Raw genomic sequence first — 22,518 nt, forward strand, 5'->3', positions numbered from 1 at the left:
TTGCCTCGTATGATTTTGACTTATTCCTCAGCTGGAAAATGAATGTGATTTTTGTCTTCCAGCCAGATCTCTTTGATGGCTTCTTGTCTGGGCCTTTTTGAGTCATTCTTCTGGTGCAAGGTGGGTTGCCTCCCTATCCCTGCAGGATAACCGACTGTCCTGGATCTGGCCTTGGGCACCTGGCTGAGGAGTTATGGCTGAGGTCTTTGCTGAGCCAAGTCTAAGTCTCTGAAAGTGACTCTGGATTGTCACTCATATTTTCCCATCTCATTAGCTAACTGAAAGAGGAGGTGATTATTTTGCAAATGAGATATATTGACCAAGATGTATGCATTTGCCCTGAAAGTTTGGGAACTGACTTGTTAATTTTAAGCAGCCCATGTGGCCCTTGGGAAACATGTCTGATATCTAATGGGTCACTCTGTTTCCAGGATGGAGCCTTCTCTCCTAGGCCATTTATCCAACTTTCTTTCTACTCATGATTGACTATAATCCAATTTAGATGACTATATTACAGACTTTTTTATTATTTAGAAGCCATAGGATGGACTGTTTCAGTTATAGTAACAAACAGTACTTTTTTGGGGGGGGGTATTAGAGATTAAACTCAGGGGCACTCGGCCACTGAGCCCCAGCTCAAGCCCTATTTTATAATTTATTTAGAGACAGGGTATCACTGAGTTGCTTAGAGCCTCACTTTTGCTGAGGCTGGCTTTGAACTCGCAATCCTCCTGCCTCAGGCTCCTGAGCCACTGGGATTATAGGCATGCACCAGTGTACCAGGTACAAACAGTATTTTATAAGACAACCTAGCTCTTCTTCTGTGCATCGTGCCTATCTGAGGCAGCACGGATTAGAAAGAAAATCATGGCCTCTGTCTAGACCAAGAATAGGCCGGATTCCATTGAAGAGAAGGGTATGAACTTGGAAAATTATCCCACCTTCCCCAGCCTGATGCATTCCTACTATACTGGCTCCTCATGAGGATTAAATGAATAGATGTAGAGGGACTCAATAGTCAAGGTGGTCCCTAGATGCAGGAGGGAATCAAGGACTTTCTGAGGACCAGCCCTGCCCTGGGTCCTCAGCAGATTGCAGAGCCCCTTAGAGATGACTCTCAGAAGAGCCAGAAGGATGCCTACCTTCCCCTAACATTTCCCCAGCAAGGGAAATGGCATCTGGCTGATTGCCCAGGTCACAGAGTTGATCCACGTGAGTGCACAGGGAGGGATTCAGAGTCCATGCCTCAAGGTCAAGCCAATTCAGAGATGGACAGAACCCCAGGGAGTCTCAATACAGCTTCTCCGATTCTGAGACAAGGAAACTGGAGGCACAGAGATGCTGCGGACTTGTTAAAGGTCACTTGGCCTTTCTCCATTGTCACCTTTTTATACCACAAAGACTTTTGTAGTACAGTTGTTCACACAGAGCACATGTGTGCTTCTAAGAAAGAAGCTGCCCAGTGCGCCTGGTATGCGGTGGCTGGAGACACTTGTCAGGACGAAGCTGCTTAGGAGCAGCAGAGACACCGGGTACACTCATCCAGAGCAGTGGGCTTTGTCTGGGCTCCTTTGTAAGCTCCTGTGGTCCGAATCTGTGGACAGTGTCCCCATCCCTGGAGATGTGGCCCATAGCTAGCAAGCAGAGTGTTTGCTGGATGATTTCATCCTATATCCATGTCTGAGTCCCCTGCTGCTGCAGGTCCTGGGGCTGCATAGGGAAGCCAGCACATGCACAGGAAGCTCTGAACAGACAGGAAGAGGCTGGATGGTGGAGCTCCCCAAGGGCACAGAGGAACTCTGCCATCTGCACCCTCCAGCTCAGAGAGGAACCTGAGTCCCCCTGTGCCCTATTTTCCTGTCCTGGAATCTCCCAGTGACTACCTCCTTTTTCCCTTCCATTCACAGAACTCTAGCTATGAAAATCCCAGCTGGCCGGGCCCACATTTTGCTTTATTTGCTTGAGCCGCTTTAGGTAATCTGCCTAATCCCCTAATATGCAGGATTATTGGTACCTGGGAGAATGCCCACAGCTGGCCGCCCACCCAGGAGGTGAAAGAGGCTCCTTGGGGGCGGGGGGGGGTCTCCCCTTCATCAGTTTGTCAGAGATGCAGGTGTCTGGAAGACCCTTCCCCAGCATCCAGGCCCAGAAAACCTGAGGCAAGGGGACCAGGACAGGGGCTTGGAAGCCCCAGGTGACTATAAGGTGTTGAAGTTCATGTAATTCTGGGTCTTCTTAGGCCCAACTGTGCTATAGAATGCAATAAGCACCATCCTGAAATAAAGCTAAAATAGGACTATAGATTTTTTTACTCAAGGAATTTCAACCTTTTTCTCCCAGGAAATCCCTTCACCCAGATGCAGCATAACCTCAACCCTTAGTAGGGAAACTGCTGTAGGCAGAAGTTTTCGTTTTCTCCAAGGCTGGGCCTTGCTTCTGCTGCCCTCCTGTCGTGATCCTTCTGGGCACCTTGCAGGAGGCTGGGCTCCCTGGAATAGAAAGCTGTGATTTACCTCACTGCTGTCTCTTGTTTCACATATGGGGACTCTGCTCAGAGAGATTAAGTCCCTGACTGAGGCCACACAGAATTGAATGTGGGCCTTCTAATTTCAGGTCCAGAACCCTTCACCCTGCCACCATCCCTCTGGCAAGAGAGCACGTTCTTCTGCTTTGCACCCAGCTGAGGGCAGCTGTGTGCTTGATGCGGGTTCATTTTTGACCAGGAAAGGAGCAAGGCAAGGCAGGGGAGTGGCCAGTGGGTGGAGGTAGGGAGGTCCAGGAGATGAAGTGAATAACTCAGAACAGGGCCTGTGGATGCATGCTTGTGACCAATGGCTTTCTGATGTCAACCTGGAAAGTTTGAGGACAAATTGGGACTGTGAGATACAGGGAGAGAACTTATGGGAGTTCCTTCCTTCTCCCTTCCTTCCTCCTACAGCCTTCTGGGATGGAGCATCCTGGGTATCTGCCAGGGTGCCAGGGCCCTGGGCAGAGGATCCAGCATGGGAGATCCTCTCCTCTGGTCCCAGAGGGAATAGGAAAGGTGGTTTCCTGCCAACCTGGATCCCTCTCAGATCCCCAGCCCCAACTCGGGTGCCTCAGAGCCTGCAGGCAGGGCTCAGCCAAGACGGCCTCAGGAAGCAGCCCGGTGCCTGGACCCCTGGGCAGAGCAGCAGGTGTTAAGCCCTGTGAGGGTGCAAAGGGAGAGGAGGAAGCCACGTCTTCTCCTCCTGTGGCTTCTGCATAGAGAACCTCAGCTCTTAGCCAGGGGCTTTGCAACCTGTCAGCTTGGACACCTTCATTTCCAATTCCCCACTCTGCTCCTTGAGGGATGATGATTCATGGTTCTGGACAGAGAAAGGAACCATGTACCTCTGTCCTTGATTTAGTTGCCCTCTGAAGGCACAGGGACCTTAAAGAAGGGTCGCTGCAGTACACACAGTACCAGAAGTGGGGTGAAGTGAGTGTTCACAATGATGATAAACTTTTCCTGGGTACTTGGCACCGGTCAGTCATCCTCCCATGCACCCCATTTTCTCCTCACTCTGCCCCTGGGAGGGTGGCAGGGCAGGTACTCGCTCATCCCCTTGTGGCATCCAACAGCTGGATTTACATTTCAGCTGTCTTCTTCAGCCAGCTGCTTAACTCACCATCTGTCAAACGGGGGCATCGGCACCTCCTCACAGGGTTATGCTAAGAAATGGGAGCCATTGTTCTTCTTATTATACTGTCTAGATGTTGTGCATGCCTAAGATTGGCTCCCCATTGGTTGCAGCTCTCCTCCCGCCTCCTTCCCACTAAAATATATCCAGTACTGTCTGTGAGCTCCTGGTGTTTCAATACTGAAGGAAAAATAAATAAATAAAAGACTAAGTAAGGGGTGTAGGCTTCCAGATGGTGGTAGGGTTGCTCTGGAGAGGAAGAGGACCTGGAGAGGGAGTGGTCCAACAGGGTGATCAGGGAAGGGCTCACGGATAAAGTGAGGGTTTGAACAGGGGCCAAGGGAGCAGCCATGCGGAAACCTGGGGGCCAGGGAGCGGCCAGTGCAAACAGCCTGAAGACTGTCCAGGGAGGACCTGGAATGTTCTGGCTATTCCAGGAGGCCCCTGAGGCTGGAGTGGTGAGGGAGTTGAGGACAGGCAGGAGTGGGGACAGATCAGGAGGGTGGGCTGTGAGAGGACTGTGTGGTCCTCTGAGTGGGAGGGGAAGCCACAGGAAGGTATAGGACACAGTAGTGACCTAGTGTGGCCTGTGTTTTAAAAGAGTTTTCTCCCACCAGTTGAGGGAGGTGCACGCCTGTAATCCCAGCAACTTGGGAGGCTGAGACAGGAGGATCGAAAGTTTAGAAACCAGCCCAGGCACCTTAGAGAGGCCCTGTCTCAAAATAAAATTTTTAAAAGGACTGGGGATGTGGCTCAGTGGTAGCGTGCTTGCGTAGCATGCTGGACGCTCTGGGTTTGACCCAGTACTGCAACAAACAAAAAACAATGAGAAAAAGAAAAAGAAACAAACAATAAATGGCTTCTCCCTTCCAGATGGCCATTGCCTGAACAACTGCCCAGATCTTGGATGAGGAGCTGGTCTGTGTCCACAGATTTGAGGTGTCATTAAACCCAGACACACTTCAGCAATCAGCAGGAGGGGACTCCGGAGTCCCTCTCCAAACTGTCCCTGCTGTCTCCTCCTCATCCCTGATGCAGTTACTCAGCAGGTGTGGCAACTGTGTGACCTTGGCATCTGGATTAGCAACAGGTGTCCTGCGAGTGTGACAGAGGGGGAAGTGTGAGCCAGATGAGGTGAGAAGAGGTGTGGCAGGAGGTCACACCCACAGGGAAGGTGGGTGCAGCTCTGGGGCCTCCCTGCAGGGTGAAGCAGTGAGCATCCTGTTGGAGTGCCAGAGCTCCCTGGGCCCACCCTGTGAGGTGCAGCTGGCTGGGCATCCAAGTGCTGAGCCCCAAGCTCCATAAGGCCTCTGACCTTGGAATGAGGGGCTTCTTGGCCCTCCCTTGGCAAAGCAGCTGGTGCTTTTGGAAATTGCTGTGCTTTAAGCAGCCTGATGGGGGCTCTTGAGAGGACTCACCCCTGTATACTGAGGAGAATGCGGTTATCTGAAGAAATGGAAGGACTTGCCCCAGCCCACCAAGAGAAGCTGGCCTTGGACTTGTTCCCCTTTGATTCTCAGAGCTCTTTCTACCATATCAAAGCTCTGAAATTCCTAGTACACTGGGTCCGATTTGGGGAGGAAGAGAGACAGACAGGTTCTAAGGGTGGGGGCCGTGAAGTCCTAGGATTCAGGCGGGACTTTGCTGTCCTGTGCCAGGCCAGGGCAGCGGGCACTGTGGGGAGAACTGGGCCCTTTTGAGACAAGTGCAGTAGTAGCTCCCTGCTGTGACGCCACCCCCGAACCCAGTGCCAGGTCAGGTAAGGCTCCAGACCATCTTGGGAACACCTGAGCCCCAGGTTGTGAGCTGGGATGGCACAGGACCCTGCTTGGGAGTGACTGGGTCACTTGGCTAGATTTGGAGCCATCATGTTGGAGGAAGTACCAAGAGATAAGAGAGTCAGCTGTGGGGAAGGGGTTATGTGTAGCTGGCCTCGGTGGCCCTGGGCTTGTGACTTCTCCTTCAGGCTGATTTCTCTTCTGTGCAGCCAGGGGAGGGTGGCATCCTGAGGTCCCTTCTCAAGCTTTGGTCTTTCATCTTGAGATTCAGGTAGAAATGCCCAAATACCCAAGAGCTGGGTGGTCAGGATGGTGAGCACCAAGTGCCTGGGATCCCGTCAGGCCCTTGGCCACAGGCCAAGGAGAGGGGGTGCCCTCTGTGGCCATGTCAACAGGAAGTCCTTGTGGGGAGCATTGCCAAGAGGAATGGGGAGAAGGCTGTGTAAGGACCAGGCCACTCTGCTGGTCAGTGTCCCCAGCCTCCTGTGCCTGCACCTCACTGTGAACCTCCCCTGCCTCTGTTCTGGGCACTGAGCCTGGATCCGGGTCCAGGAGACAGCTGCAGCTTGCCTCTGCAAGGAGGGGCAGGGCTGGGGGCAGCAGCTGAGTGACGGCTGCAGAGGGGCCTCCCAGCTTGCTGAGCTCCTTTCTCAGAGGTCCTCCCAGGGCTGGGACTGGGGGCTCTGGTGAAGGTTCCAGCGTGATCTTTGCATTCTGGCCTAGTCCCCTGCCTGCCTGCACCACTGCCCAAAACCTTCATGTTTTTTCTCTACTGTTCACTCCCTCTATTTTCTTCTCCCTACCCCCAAAGCATCCTTTCATCTATTTCTAAGGATCTTGTGGCTGTCCTCTTGAGACTGGGGCAGCTAGGGCACGTGGCCAGCAGAGTCTTTCTCTCTTATATACTCTCACACATGTGCACACTCGTGGACCTGTACACAGGGGATTTCCTGGCTGACACTGGAGCAGTCTGTCTGCCCATGCGCAGAGGTCCTCCCTGGGTGGTGGCCGGTCTTCCTCTGCAGTGCGCAGTGCGAGGTTTGGGATGGCTGGGTACTCATGGCCCTGTTCCCTTCTGAGGCAATGTGTGGTGGGAACGCAGGGAGAGTGGAGTACTGGACTCACTCTGGTCCTAGGTCTCCCCATCTCAGACATCAGAGGCTGGTCTGATGGAACTTAGAGCCATAAAGGATGGAAGAGGCCCTTGGGTTTGGCCCCCTTGGAGTTGTCTTGGGTGGGGGATGTCCTTTCTCTAGAACCCAGGGCACTTCCTCCAGGGGCCAAGTGCTTAGTTGGAGGGAAACCACCTTGAGAAGCTACACTTGTTTACCTCCATTCTGTAAAGGTTTAGTAAGGGTCCACTCAGTGTCCCATCCAGAGCCCCAGCTGATGTGGGGTCAACAGACCACCCGAGGAAGCACCTGTTTCAACCACGTGACATGTTGCTGCAGCTGTAGCTACTTCATGTGGAGCCCTGTGCATGCACTGTACATCACCTACCTCCTTTGACATTCCCAGTGGAGGCTGTAATTGCCTGTAATCCCAGAGGCTCAGGAGATGGAGGTAGGAGGATGGCAAGTTCAAATCCAGCCTCATCAGCAATTTAGTGATGAGCAAGTCCCTGAATCAAATGAAAAATAAATAGGGCTAGGGATGTGGCTCAGTGGTTAAGCACCCCTGGTTCAGTCCCTGTTATTGAAAAAAAAAAAAGAAAAAAGAAAAATTCCCAACGCCTCCCTGGGAGTGGTGTGCATCTCCCCATTTTACACAGTGAGAGCCAGGGGACCCAGACGGTCAGTGACAGAGCAGAATGCATCCCCCGTGGGCTCCCTGCCTCCAGCTGAAGCTCTCAGGCTCTATTCTGTCTCCTGAGTCACCTACTTTCAGTTATCTGTAAAATGGGGATAGCTCGCTTTCACATGCCTGTGGAATTACTATAAGGTTTACACGAGGGAATGCACGGGAAACAACTAATTGTTGGTGCCCTGTTCTGGCTTGATAAATGGTGGCCATTACATTCTAATGGGCTCTGGCCCAGCACCCTCCTCTCTCCTGTATGTCCCCAGCCGGATCACTTGACCCTTCCAGGCCTCTGCCTGCTTTTCTCTGGTGCATGGGGTCATGACACTTGCTGCAGGTGCTTAGGGCAGAGTAGGTTGATGGTGGGGAGGCCTCTGGCTGGGTACTGGCCGCTGGCAGGGCCTTGGTTCTGCTCCCCAGATCTCCCCACGGCGCCTCCCCCATCCTGGCTCCCCCACGTGGTAATTAAGCTCGAAACATCTAGTGTAAGCAAATAATAACAAGGGCATTATCTCCCTTCAGTCTGTTTTCCTTGCCGACCATGAAGTAATTAAAATAATGAATGCCTTGTAAAACAATAGGTGAGAGGGCTGCAAAATCGCACCAAATCGCACTATCTGCCACACGCCTCCCGCGCCGGGGATTATTGATGCATCGGGCTGTTCCTGGAGTTCCCTCCCCCAGAGGTGGCCATGGAGCCGTAGTCCAGGAGCAGAGAGCTGGCCCTCCAGTCCCCAGTGGCAGCAGGAAGCAGTTGGGACACACCTCTGTGGGCCTTACTCGGGGGGAAGCACAGGGCCTTGCTCTGAGGGCCTTCTCCCCCAGCTGTCCAGTTCTGAAGGAAGCAGGAGGCCCCCGAGGAAGGAAAAGGCCAGGAGACAGCTGGGCACCATCACGTCCCATTTCAGATGAGGGCAGGGCTCCTCGGGCATTGCCAGGGTGGTCAGGATGTGGTTCCCCGAATGGGGCCCCCAGGTCAGCGGATGGGCACTGCCTGGGAACTGGGTAGAAGCACAGTTCCGGCGTGGCCAGCCCCCTGTGTTTCACAGGCCCTCCTCGGGCCCCAGGTGCCAGCTCAAGGTGGACAGCCACCCCTCTGCAGGGTCCAGGATCGGGCAGGGGAGGGGTGGTGGGACCAACAGGTTGAGCATGTATTATGTGCGGTTGGGTGCTGTTTAACCCCAGTGCCTGTGGAGTGGACAGGATTGTCCCTTACAGGGGAGGTCCCACAGAGTCACGAGAGCTGGATTTGCCCTCTGGGTTTGCACCTTTGGTGACTATGGCTGCCCCTGGATGGGACCTCCCTCCTTCCTGGAGACCCACCTGTTCAGCCTCACGGGGCTGAGCCTCACAGACTGGGACCTGGCCTAACAGGCCACTAAGACTGGCCTAGGAGAGGCTTGATGCCATGCCACTCAGCAGGTGACCTTCAAAGATGCCCACCCAGCGGCCTCCCCTTCCAGGCTCCTGCTGGGGTTTGTTCTAGTCCTTGGGGCCTGACACACTTGGAAGCAAATGTCAGCCTTCTGTGCAGCTTCTCCCATCTCCAGCTGGCCCCAGCCAGGGCGGCCAGAGGGGAGAAGCACCATCAGGAGCAGCTTCCTGCCTGCTGTGGCCGAGCCCTGGGCTGCCTCATTCAGCACCTCCCCACCGGCCTCCCCACCGGCCTCTCCACCAGCCTCTGGGTTCCCCTGGCCTCACTTGGCTCCAGGTCCTCCCATGCAGAGAGTTTCACCTCTGCCTCTGATACTCCCCATATTTCAAGGCCCAAGGATTTGCTTTGGAAAATCAACTCCAGGGTTTTAAACGATGAATATAATTTGCTGGCTGTCATCTTTTCACACATGGTCATGGCAGTCATAATCTCTGTGAGTGTTTCAGTGTGCGTCCAGTTACGTTTGCAAATTTGATAAATACTAAAGTTTGGTGCAAGTATGTCCCATGCAATATTTGGGACATACTTAAACTGAAAATATTATTGTTTATCTGAAATTCAAATTTAACTGGATGCCCTGTTTTTTGTTTTGTTTTGTTTTGTTTTAAGTCTGGCAGCCCCAGCCCAGGCCGTACAGTTGATGAAGGGCTGATACACATTTCACGCATTCCTTTATGCTTATGGAAGCAACTTTGTGCCAGGGACTCTGTTAGGCACTGGGGCCACAGCAGTGGGCGGGTGGGGGCTGACAGTAAATGAAATAGCAAGTGGATTTTACAGTGAATTAGGGGTTTTAAGTGCTATGTGGAAAAACCAAGCATAAAAGTGCCATGGAAAGAAAGACTTGCAATTTTAAAAGGCAGCCAGAAAAGACTTCACTGAGAAGGGGATATATAAGCACTTGAGGAGATGAGGGAGCAAGCCCCAAGCATTTATGGGAGAAAAGTGTTCCAGCAGAAGGGCTGGGGATGTGGCTCAAGCGGTAGCGCCCTCGCCTGGCATGCCTGCAGCCGGGGTTCGATCCTCAGCACCACATACCAACAAAGATGTTGTGTCCGCCGAAAACTAAAAAAAATGAACATTAAAAAATTCTGTCTCTCTCTCTCTCTCCTCTCTCTTAAAAAAAAAAAAGTGTGTTCCAGCAGAGAGCATATTGTGTGCAAACTTGTATAATCAAGAACCTTGTGTGGAGTTCAGTCATCTGATAAAGTCAGCCTTTTTAATCTTAAGGAACTTTTTAAGCTGTAAAGGGAAATTTATTCTCTCCTAAACCGAAAAGGTCTGGTATGGATTTCAGGCCTAGCTGGATCCAGGTATTCAAGTGATGACACTGATATCCTATGGCTTCTACTTTCCTCCCACAATGGCTTTATTCTCACAGAAGGATTGCTTCTTTCTACTCTCTCCAGCAAATTTTCCGGGTTTGAGTTGTATTGGGTGAGCATGGGTCACATGACCATCCCTGGCCCAGACACTGTTACCAGGAGAATAGAATGGACTGACTGAACCAGTGTGAGGCCAATAGTCCCTTTTGAATCACGTAGATGGAGAGGAAGAGATGGGAATGTCTTTAAAAGAAAGTGAGTGTAATGTTGTGCAAGGGTCCCAAAGCCTGGGCGGGTGAGCACCATGGTGTACTGACCACAGCCTCTCCCACCACCCTGGGACCCTGGACAGGTTGCTTTCGCTCCTGAGCTTGGGGGCTTTTCTCTTTAAAATGGACAGAGAATAATGTCTCATTTGCAAAGGAATTTTCAAAGGAAAAACTTATTTATTTATTTATTTTTGGGGTACCAGGGATTGAACTCAGGGGCACTCAGCCACTGAGCTACATCCCCAGCCCTATTTTGTATTGTATTTAGAGACAGGGTCTCACTGGGTTGCTTAGTGCCTCGCTGTTGCTGAAGCTGGCTTTGAACTTGTGATCCTCCTGTCCCAGCCTCCCGAGCTGCTGGGATTACAGGCGTGTGCCTCCACTCACTGGCTGAGAAAAGACGTTTTAAAAACCGATTGTTACAAAGTCGAAGCGCTCGCCCACCCCTCCTCCCCACCTCAGCGGGGGCCACCCTTGGGCTTCGATTCCTTGTGGGAAGGGGTGTATTGAAATCCAGTTGTTCTCTAGGTCTCAACTCTCCTTCTCTCTGTTGCCAGGAGGCCCAGAAGATTAACAATGGCTCCAGCCAGGCTGATGGCACTCTCAAGCCAGTGGACGAGAAAGAGGAGGCGGTGGCAGCCGAGGTCGGCTGGATGACCTCCGTGAAGGACTGGGCCGGGGTGATGATATCCGCCCAGACGCTGACCGGCAGAGTCCTGGTGAGTCCCCGGCCTCCCCACGCCAGGAGGCCTCGCCTGTGGCCTTGATGGCTCTGTTTATGAGACGTGGTGTCCTGCTGGGCCTTCTCCAGCTAAGCTGGTGGCCTGGGGGGGGGATTTGCAGAGCCTGGGCTGGGAGCCCATTGGAGGGCACACTTTTAAGTTTATCTGCTTGCAGGAGAGATGTACACACAGGCGCACACACATATACACACACCTGGACCATCTTAGAACAAAGTGGGCCCAAGAAACCCATGCCAGCTGCCTATGGAGGACCTGTACACCCAGGGTCCAGGGTGCTGTGTGTGTGTATGTGTGTGAGCCTGTGGCCTTCTGGGGATGTCACTGCTGTCCTTTGGCGGCTGGGCAGTGAAGTGAGCCCCTTTGGGGGCAGTGTCTTGTTAGGCAGTGTGTGAACTGGATCCTGCCCGTGGTGGACACTCACGGTCATGGTCATGCTGAAGCTGCCCACGGCCCTTGTGCTTGGAGCACTGCCCACGTGCCCTTAGTTCAGATGCCGAAGAGGCCCTTCTGCAGCGAGTCCTGCTTCTCTCTGATCTGCTTGTACAGAGCTCGGCTTTGTTGATGGGCCTCGTGAGCCCCTGGTTACGGTGGAGGATCATGGGTGGGACAGGTTTAGAGTGACAGAATACCTGGGCACTCAGGGCCGAGATGGCCACCGCTGCCAGGCCCAGGCTCCGGCAACAGGGGCCTCCCGGCCGTGGTTGCCCTGATCACTGGTTTTCTTGAGTCTGCTCCGGGTCGGGAGTTTCCCCGAGAAGGACGATGCCTTCGGGGTGACTTCTCACTGTGACTCTAAAGCTGTTTGGGATAAACCCCTCACAGGCCTTTGGAGGAGATGTTGAACTCCCTGCTCCAAGAATCCAAAGAAGGCTGGCCAGACGGCCTCCCTGGGGGACAGGGCCCTGGGAACTGCGGGAGCCACTGTCAGGTTTCTGGCTGTGAAGTCACGGCTGATAGAGACCCATGGAGGACACAGGTCAGGAAGAGGAGAGATGCAAGGCTGGGGTTTTGGAGGAGGAGAGAAAAGCCTTCAAGGTCAGTCCCTGCAGGAGGAAGACAGAGGGGGCAGGCCTAGGGGAGAGCGTGTCCATTGAGGACGTGCAGGTGCCTCCTGTTGGCTGTACTGTGTGGCCATCGTCATCCTCCCTTCTGGTTCCTGGGCGAAGACTCCATGGCTCCTTTGGGCTGGTGTGTGAGTGAAGTTTGCTCGGGAGGTACCCAGGTTGAGTGGGCAGTGCCCTCAATGCACACGGCGATGGCAGACACAGAAGGGAAGGTGGCTTGGTGGTGCAGTGGGACGCTCCCTCCCTACGCGTGACCCTCATAGTTAGTGCTCATTGTCTTCATCAGCAGGAGCCAAGAGTTACCAAGTTCTGACTCTGGGTCTAGCGTCTTCTCAGTCCTGTGGGATACAGGGAATGACCCTGATTCTACTGCACCGTGCATGGCCATGGCCGAAAGAGTGCCTGGGGAGAGATGTGGAGTCCAGGCTGCGTGTGCGTGCTCGTGTATCGGGGAGGCTGTAGGAGGGGGCAGGGAGGAGGCCTCCCAGTTAAATGAACCAGGCACACACTTGGTGGTCCAGAAGATACCCCAGAAGATCCTTAAAGCTCGAAAACAAGGACCTCTCCGGGGATCCAGAAGCTGAGAAGAATACTGAGTGAGATGGAAAGCTCTGGAGTGGAGCTTTGAGAGGAGAGTTAGGATCCTGAAAGTCAAAAGAGAGGAAATCCTTCCACAGCGAACAAGCTGCGGGAGCAAAGGGGAGCCTGGCACATTGCAGGAAGAAGGGACCCCACCTGTGAGGCCCTGGGCCACGAACACAAGGGCATTTGAGAGCAAGAAAGATCAGGAAGGGGACTGGAGACAGCCTGTCAGGTCTTTGAAGGCCAAGCTGGAGAATTTGGGCTGGGTATAAAAGACGAGGAGATTTTGAGGGAGAGGTACCGTGAGGGGTTGTTATATGGACAGTAGGCGGATACGGACAGACCTAGGGAGAAGGCGGATGTTGGAGGTCTTAGGACAGGTGAGGGTAGTGAGCCCTGTGTCAGGGAGAGCGCAGGGAGGGGGACGGCCGTGGCTCCTGAGAGGCAAGGCCTTACCCAACACCGAGTTGTAGATGGGGGTGATGTGGTGCGTGTGGGATTCCTGGTGCCATGCACACCCCACAGCCCCCTCGACGTGACTGCTGTGCCGCCCCTCACATCTTTGAGAGCCTCTTGTGATGGGGCATGCTGTGTCATTTTACTCATCCTGCATTTCCTGCCCTGCTGCTGGGTGACGGGGGCTCCTCACAAGGAAGCAAGCCAGCCTTCCCCAGGAACCCATCTCTCTTTTACAACCGAGAAAACCAAAGCATGGGAAGGCCCTGTACTTGCCAGAGGTGACGGAGCCAGCCTGGTGACTCTGGGCCTCCAGACTCCCAGCCTGCTGTGCCTTCAGCTGAAGGTAATGCCTTTTCTTTGCCAAGCCACTGCCAGCTGTTGCTTTGGCTGTGACATTTTGACGTTACCCCCGTGGTGCCAACTGGGTCCTCAGGCCACTTGGCCTGACCCTCTTAACATTTGCATGTAGAAGCAGAGCTGCCCTGGCCCCCTTGCCTATGGCTTCCCAAGATGCCAGCTGAAGATGCTTTCTGAAGGTCCCCTTGAGAATGTCCTGCCAGGGCTGCTGGGCCCTCAGAGCAGAGCCATCAGGAGGTAGCTGCCTGAGACTAGGCCTGTAGGGGAGGCAGGGTCTTGCTTGCACACAGAACACACTTCATGCCAAAGTCACCGCACATAAGAGGAAGCCGTGCTGCCTGTTAGGAACCCCGAGCTGTGTTTGTCTTGAGCTGTCCAAATGTTTATCCCTGCAACGATGGGACCAGAGCAAGAGGAGACACCTGGCTGTTCAGAATTTTCCTTTTCAATCTTTAATGTCTTTTCCTTGACGCACACTCAGGAGCTCCGTGCCCAGGTCTGGGCCCCTATTCTCACCAGTCTGATTATCACAGGTGAGAGCTGGGACATTATAGGTGAGACCCAGCTGGGGAAGAATTTGCCAGGACAACCCCAGAATATCCACAGCGTCTCTCAGACAGGCACGTCAGTCACTGGATGAATGTGGACTTCAGACCTGCACCGGGCTTTGTGCTAGGCACGGGGCCTAAAGCAGTGTGAGCATCAGGGCTCCAGGCTGGGGATTACTCATGTTGCTGAACTAGATGTAAAGTTGTGGCACTCCATTTAAAAGATGACAAATGATCATCGCCATTCACCAGGGCTTTTTATAGTCAGCACCTGGAGCCTCATCACCAAAGTGATGAAATTCCCCCCACCCCCTTCCCGGGCTACAGGTCTCAGAATAGCCACTGTGCCTCGTCTCACCCTGGCCCCAGCTTAGCCGCACAGGAACAGCTAGGCTGGGATGGATGGAATCTTGTCTTGGCGCAGGCAGATTTTACATCAAAGAAGTACCAGGCTATCAAGGGTGTTGCTTCCTTTATTTTCTTTATTTTACAGAACATTTGTTTTCTGATAATAAAAGTTCTATTGGTCTCCATGTCCACAAATTCCATATCCATGAATTTTAGCGGACATGTATGAAAAATAGTGAGGAAGGCCAGGCGTGGTGGTATATCCCAGAGGCTAGGGAGGCTGAAGCAGGAGGATCACAAGTTCAAAGCCAGCCTCAGCAACTTAGCGAGGTGCTGAGAAACTCAGCAAGACCCTGTCTCTAAATAAAATGTAAAAAGGGCTGTGGATGTGGCTCAGTGGTTAGGCGCCCCTAAGTTCAATCCCCAGTATTAAAAAACAAAACAAAAACCGTAGGAAGAAAACTGCATCTATACCAAATGTATACTATCTTTTTTCCTGTTGTCATTTTCTAAATAATACTGTAGAGTGACTTTTTTCATAGCATTTGCGTTGCATTATGTATCACATGTAATCTAGGATGATTGAAAGCATATAGGGCAGAGTGGATGTGTGGGGGTCATGTGCAAGTGCTATACCATTTAAACAAGGTACTTGAGCATCTGTGGAGTTGGGTATCCACAGGAGCTTCTGGAACCAGTCCCCAGCAGTTACTGGTGGACATCTTTAGGATAGTATGTGCTTATTTTGGAACTTTGGAATGTCATAGAATTTCTGGGTTTTTCTACTTTAGGATATGGAGTTGACCCACAATGGAAGACTTTGAATTCATGTGTCAGTGTCACCAGAGTTCCTCCCAACAGCTTGGAGGTTGTTGAGGTCTTGCTTCATTACAATTCACCTGATGCATTTTGTGCAAACACTCATAGAATAAATAGTTCTTTGCACCAGAGATCATCATGGTCCTCTTGGTGAACATCCAGTAAACATTCTGAATTAGAATAGGGACTATGTCTCTTCCTGTGGTGGTTGCTGGGAGCCAAGTTGGTGGCCCATGGGAAAGTAAGGGCATCTTGGTGCTTTTGTGCTGTGCATTCACATTGCCCCTGCTTTCCTCCGTCTCTTCTCTCATCTCTGCATTGCCCTGATTTCCTAACACTCCTATTTGAAATTTACATGCATGAGGTTACATGCTCTATCCAGTTCTGTGAACCAAATCAAACCTTTCTAAGAATGAGAGGGTACAGAGGGCAAGAAACACATGGGGTAGGCTTTTGTGCAGTTTGTACTTTGGAGACTCAAAAAACAAATCATCAACAGATATTTGAGTTCATTGTTGGTAACTTTTTCTGTAGCGAATAGTTTAGGCCTCCTGAATCACAGAGACTCTAATGACTACAGAACTCTATCATTGTGGTTTGAAAGCAACCACAAACAGCTACAGTGTGACTGTGTTCTAATAAAACTTTATTTTGAGAAATAGGTGGTGGGCCAGATTTGTTTCATAAGCCAGAGTGTGCAGACTCTTAGTTCAGTTTTCCCCCTTATTTTATAAAGATATTGAAAGGCTGAGAGAGGAGGGAATTTTTTTTTAAAGATTATCACAAGAATGATAGTACTAGAGAACTTGCTTGTAAAGGGGAAAGCTGTGGACACACACAGGTAAACACAGGCACAAATACATGCACCATCTCCACCAGCACCTAGTTTCTGAATATACATGTTCATTTCCATGTTGATCTCAGAGCCACTCTCTCTCTATGAAGACTGTCTTGTGGTTAAGGACAGCCTCATCTCAAGGTGTGAGCCATATCTATCCTGGCTAGACTTTGCCTCAACCCCTTGATGGATTCACTGTGTTTTACTTCTCTTCAAAGGCTGGTCTCACCCACTGGCTCCTTGAGGGAGCCTTTAGAATCACTGTTTTTAGTTATTTTCCTGGGCTACATTTGAATGTTGCTCCAGGAAACATACATGCCTAATTTCACGGACTGAAAACATTTGCTACTTGCTTTAATGTTTGGGGGGATGATTTATCAACATAAAGAGAAGGAAAACACCAGTCTCTCCCTTTATCTTTCTAAATATGTTGCATGTGTAGCATTTGACATTAACACTATGTGCATAGTCTGAACCATTTTATTCTTATCTCCCAGGGTCCTAAAGGAAATATGTATCAATATATCTTTCAAATAGGAATAATCCTGTTGGTTTAATAGTGTTAAGTAGCTGTGCATTCACTGCTGTGCTGTTTGCACGTGAAATTGGACCCGTTGAGCCATATGGAGGTACATGTGGGCACATGCTTAATCAAATATGTGACATTCGTTGCAGTCATTTCTCCTGTGAGGTGGCTCCTGCGCTGGTGGCATTTCTCATTAGCAATCTTTCCTTTTCGTTTACAGTGCTGCCTGGTGGTAAATTGACACATGAAATCACATTTCCACTTCACTCTCTTCTCCTCATCAGTGAGATTTTTTTAAAAAAAAATAGTTTTGGCAATTCTATGTACATTTCTTATATTATCTGAAAATCCTCTATGTAACAGAAAGACCAGAGGTTTCAAGGGTTGTAGTTTTTATGGGGGGGTAAGGATGCCCCAGTCATGGGCAGGTGTGTCCTGCTCTTTGGGTCATTTGGGAGTTGAGTTTTTATTTAACACCCTAAAGGAAGGCACTGACTCAGAGGAGCCACTTGGTTGTTCCCTATCAGGACTTAAAAATGGCTCTATGTTTTATCTTGTGTGTAGATATGGGGTTCATATGTTGGCTATTAGTCAAGAAGTCAAAGAAGGTATATTAGGTTTTATTTTATTAAACATAAAATTTTGCTCATATCTGATGAAAGATGCACTAAGATTTGCACGAGTCTGTTATTTGTGACCCAGCATCACTCACTCGGGGGATGACACCAGTCGGGGAAGCGGTGGCATCGAGGCTGTCCTGGACAGGTAGTGAGCAGCTGGTGGCTAGACACGTTCAAAAAGGGGCAGGGTCAGGTCTGGTGGTGCAGTTGCTGACAGCTGGCCAGACTCTATCCTCATTACTTTAATTAGGCTGCAGTGAACGCCATCAGGAAATGCTTCAGAATGAGCAGACTTCAGTTCTCCACGCCTCCTCTCCGTTGCCCCTTGCCCCTGGCCCATGCCCATCAGTATATAAGTGCTCACAAAAGTCCTGCAGCAGGATAGTGTAAAGGTTTTGTTTTGCCCAGCAATTCCCATTCTCATGTCACCGTGGGTTTCTTTCCCCAGGGAACACCTGTTGTGGGGGGGGGACAATTAACTAGCTCAAGGATCAATGGGGTGCAGCCCAGGGGCCCACATGGCTCACTGCCTCTTTTTCACTATTTGTGACTAAAAATGTTTTTCACGGTTTTTTTTTTTTTTAGTGGTTTAAAAAAATCAGAAGAAGAATATTTGATCACATGTGAAAATTATCTGAAATTCAAATTTCAGTGTCCATAAACACAATTTTATTGGACTCTAGCCATGCTCGCTCATTTGCATACCTTCCTTGGCTGCTTGCGTAACTCACCACAATGCAAGTTGAGTAGTATCCACAGCCCAAGACACCCACCAGCCTAAAATAATTACCATCTGGCCCCATAGAGAAAAAGCCTGCCACCCCCTCTGTGACTGCAGATTCTTCTCCCTAAGTGGTGGATAGGGCCTGCTCCCCAAGTTACCCAGGCTCAAGGGGAACGATATCTAGCCTATTCTCACAGTAATAGGCTGGAATTTACTTCCACAAGTTCAACTAAGTCCTGTGGTAGAGATGAGGAGACAGAGGCCAGAGCCAGCAGGCCCTCCACTGTTCATAGCAGGTTCTCAGATGGCTTCAGCTTACGGGCTGAGCACGTTCCACTTCCTGATGTTGAGTAGTGTTTCTGAGAATTTTGTAACAGGGTCAAATCTCTGCATCCACCTGCCTTCCCTCCTTTAGTCCCCAAGCCACAGGTCCCAGCAGCTCAGAGGGTCTAGTCTTTGCCATAGAGTACCCCTGCCCAAGCCCGCATTGTGCATGCGTTGCCCATTTTTCCCCCCCGCAAAGAGCAGCTGTTAATATTTCTAGCTGGTATGTTGGCTCCTCCCACCTTCCACAAGGCTGTTGCAAAAGTGAAGTTTCCGAGATCAGTAGCTATGGAGGGAGGAATAGCTTCTGGACTAGGAGCATCCTGCTTCATACTGGCCATCAGTATCTGGCTTATGGGGCCTCTGGGTCCCCCTGGAAAGGGCTTGTGCTACTGTCACTCCTCTCCTCTGGGGTGTCCAGTTGAGGGTGTATCCTTGCTTTGTCCTTCCATCTTATCTGTCCATCCATCCATGTATAGCCATTTATCCATTGGTTCAGTCCATGTCTGTTTCCAAGGTAGCACATCATCAGTGGTACCTTAGGAGACAGAACATTGCCAGAGGCTTTGCATTGAGCAGGCCAGGTAGGCTTCCTCTGTTGGACCAGGAAGGATGAGCCCTGACTTTTGCCACATAGCATCATCTGAACTTGGGCTCCTGCTCCCATCTGGCTCCTCCTCTCTGTCTCTTACTTAATTGGAACCTACAAGGAAGCTAGGCGAAGCCCTCTGCACCCCATAAGTCTCCAGTTCCTGCTTCTCCTCTCTCCTGGGACAGCCATCCATCCTGGGGAAGGAGCAGCTTGCTTCTTGGCACACAGAGGCTGCTATGCGTGCTGCAGCAGGGCGGCACCGCCAGATGGCGTCCTCTCTGGGACTTTCATCCTGCCCAGTTGCTTCATCCTTGATGCTTCAGTTTCCTCATCTGCAAAATAGGGATAATAACAGGCGCTGCCTCTTACTGTTATGGCGAGGAGTTCATAAGTTGGTGAAATGTTTAGAATGGTGCCTGTGGACTGTTAGTGCTTAAGAAGTGTTGACCACTAGGATTTTTCTCATGGCTGGGTGAGCCCAGGCGCCATGTCATGGAGGAGCAGGCTCCTGTGGAGACCCACAGGGAAATGGGTGGAGAAGAAATATTTTCCTGGGCAGAGAGACAGCAGCCCTCCGACGTCACCAAACTTGACTTCCATCCTGAGTTCCAAAGAGCTCTGGGCATGGCCATTTGAAAGGCTCTGGGTGGCCTGGGCAGGCAGTGATTGGTGTCCAGCCAGTTGGTGATGTTTGCTGTGTGTGTGCCCTTCATCAGGCTCACCCAGGTCCCATCCCTGCTATGGTGGGCTCCTGCCAGTCTGACTCACCACTGTCAAGTGGGCCAGGAAATTCTCACTTCATGTAGCCTCTCTGAGCTGGCCAGGGCCAGATTGGGGCTGGGCTTTCCCTAGAGCTGTACATTGTGGGCACATGTGTCATAGGAAACACTTTGGCAGGATGACAGATGAGTCTTGTGGAAAGAGGGTCAATTGAGCTCACCATGGTCTCTGCACCCACCCAGTCCTCCCTGGGATGTGGAGTGAGGCTGACAAGGCAGAGACAGGCTGGTTTCAGAGGGCGTGCTACTACTGCTCTATGGGAAGGTGTGTTTAACATCCTTGTTGGCAGCTAATAAGCACAAATCTGTTAGGAGGAGACGGGAGAGTGTGTGCTACCACCAGTAGACAAAGACTCAGACTGTCCTGTGCATTTGAGACATCTCCTTTGAGCCTGTCAGACACCTGTTGGTTCTTACTGCAAACTCGGCAAAGTGCAGTCATGCAAAGTGTTGAAAGTGAAAATGTCATACTTGTATTTTCTAGAATGCTTTTGGGTGATGAGGAGTCTGGAAGAGAGATTACTGATAAATCAGAGCTTATGACCTATCCATCAGTGCTTTGAACAGGCCTAGGAGTCTTCTAATCCTGGTCTCATATCCTGTGCATTTCCTGCTGCTGGATCCCAGGAGCCTCAGTAAATTATGTGTGTATGATTAATGTTAACTAGCCTTCCTCTCCTCCCGCCAGTAAAAACTGGCGCCCCCTGCAGGAAATGGAACATATTGGCCCTCACCACGCTGGGCTGGTAGTTTTCTTACATACTTAGCTTTCTCTGCAAGGTCTCTCGAGGATGCTAATGGCTTAGCACTGTCTGTTTGTCAGAAAAATATCTTGGTGGGCTGAGACTCTCCTAAGAACCTCCGTTTCAGCTGTGATAAAGTTTGTTTAGCAGGGAGACTCAAAAATAGCGACGAAGACGATGACAGCCATCAGCTTCTGTTGTTGCCGGGAAGCACGTGCCTGGAAAGTCACACTTGGGACCACACACAGGCTGATGCTGCCAAGTTTAGTTTTCTAGGCTATGTTTAGGAGGAGGCAGACGGACTCGTGCCTGAGGGCCCTGAACATCCCAATTTGGTGCACTAAAAGCCCCATTTTTAGGGTCTGGGTCCAGAATAAGGCTTTTTTTCCAGAAAAACAACAATTTCAGGGAAACAACCAAAAGAAAGCCATCATTTGCCCTAAAAATTTTGTAAGAAGTATTCTCTCCTGTTTGAGTAGTGAGAGAACTGGGACATGACAGTCACTGCTCTGTCTTAGGGAATTAGGACACTTGAAAACTCAATTAAATGCACCCACCCCGGCCTCTTAAGCACCAGGGCTATCGTTTTGCTCATCTAGTTAATTTTAGTTCATGAAATTGGCCTTGGGCTGACATGGAAGGAAAAGTGAAGGTTGTGGCCGGGAGCCTCTGAGGGCAGCCTTGGTCTCAGCACGCCAGCCTGCAAAGGGCACAGCTGTGTCCTTGGGCATTGGAGGTTACCTTTAAACCTGGATGTCCCTCTGCCTGGGGCCAGCAGACCTCTGGGCATTTCTTGTTTATTGGAGGTGGGTTCATCCCGAAAGCAGATGGACAGGGCATACTGGCTTTTCTTCAAGGATGAGAAACAGAGGATCTGGCAGGTGAGTCAGAAAGTTGGAGAAGCCACATCCCCTTCCCCAAACTGGAATGGTCCCCAGACTATGTGAGCAAAAGGACTACATTTCTCATTCCCTTTTTGTGATTGTTGATGAAGCCACTGTCCTAAGGGAAACAGGGGAGAGGATGAGAAGACTCCACGGTCCGCTTCTTCAAATTGTCTTCATTTATACTAACAATAGCTTGAATCTCAAGAAGGTGGCATTTCAGGGGACAGAGGCTCCTGGGTCCCTGGCAGCTGCTGAAACCTGCTGTGTGTGTTTGCCTCTGAGTTCTATCTTTCCCAGGAAGGTGTGGGGTTGGAAAGCCCACCAGGAGGGTCCCTTCCCCTTGTTTCTAGAGCAGAGGGCCAGGTCGGGACTCCATTGGCTGGAGCCTCCATCCCGGGCGAATTCTATCAGCCAGGCACTGAGAGAGCTGCCCACCTGAGCTCATCCCTCAGGAGCGGAAGATAAATCCCTGCAGAGGAAAGAAGCTGTTTTCAGGAGCCACTTCTTCCCCCCAGGCACCCGCGTGGGCTCCCAGGGCTCGGCCATGATGTCATCGTCTCCCTATGAACTAGGAGGTAGGCAACTTGGTTTCTCAGGTACCTCAGATCCCTCCAGGAAGAGTCTCAAATCAGAAGGATATGACACCGTTTCCTCCTGGAGGGTCATGCTGTGTGTCTCTCTGGGCCTCAGAGATTGGTGACAGTGTGTGAGATCATTTCAGGACGTGAGCGCAGAGATGAGAATCACTCATAGCTGAGGAACTGTGGTCAGCAGAAAACCGTCCTAATCCCAGCTCTGCTGTCACCTTTCTGGGTGACCTTGGATGAGTCGATTCCCTCTTTAAGGTTTTGGTGTCGCCATGGTCAAGGGTGCCGGTATTTCATTCTCAGGCAGCCCCAAATGTATCCCTCTTTCCTCCTTCTTCCTGCTGTCTTTCAAGCAGGAGAGGTAGTAAGGTGTATCTCAGGGCTTTTATGCCCTTGGCCTTGTGCCTGGAATGAGGACAGGCCTTCCTTTTCTCAGGGGCTGGGGCCTCTGGAGAGCAGAAGGATGCTCCTCGGGCTGTCCATCACGGCTTCCACTGGGCTTGCCTTCCATTCAAACTAAAGCTAATGCTCTTTCCATGGCCTACGAGGATCTGTGGGATACGACTGCTGCCTCTGGCTCACCACCTGGGATTCTTTTCCCTTCTGACTTTTTCCGTGAAGATCTTACCATGTAGAAGAGAAGGAAGAGGAGAAGGGAAGCATCTAGGTAGAACCTTCTAGAGGGAACTGTGGCCATGGACTTGGTGAG

The 22,518-nt window shown here is 51.1% G+C and overlaps 1 protein-coding gene across 34 annotated transcripts in view; it reads left to right on the forward strand.

The window, feature by feature from the left end:
• Positions 1-22,518, forward strand: part of Kcnma1 (potassium calcium-activated channel subfamily M alpha 1) — a 708,132-nt gene that overhangs the window by 197,844 nt on the left and 487,770 nt on the right. For all 34 annotated transcript variants that reach the window (XM_078039512.1, XM_078039502.1, XM_078039518.1 and 31 more), the window contains exon 2: positions 10,827-10,988. In XM_078039512.1, coding sequence (XP_077895638.1) covers positions 10,827-10,988 — 162 coding nt within the window. The remainder of the gene's footprint in view (positions 1-10,826; positions 10,989-22,518) is intronic.

The sequence above is a fragment of the Ictidomys tridecemlineatus genome, chromosome 1 (genome assembly GCF_052094955.1).
Source record: "Ictidomys tridecemlineatus isolate mIctTri1 chromosome 1, mIctTri1.hap1, whole genome shotgun sequence".
Taxonomy (NCBI): Eukaryota; Metazoa; Chordata; class Mammalia; order Rodentia; family Sciuridae; genus Ictidomys; species Ictidomys tridecemlineatus.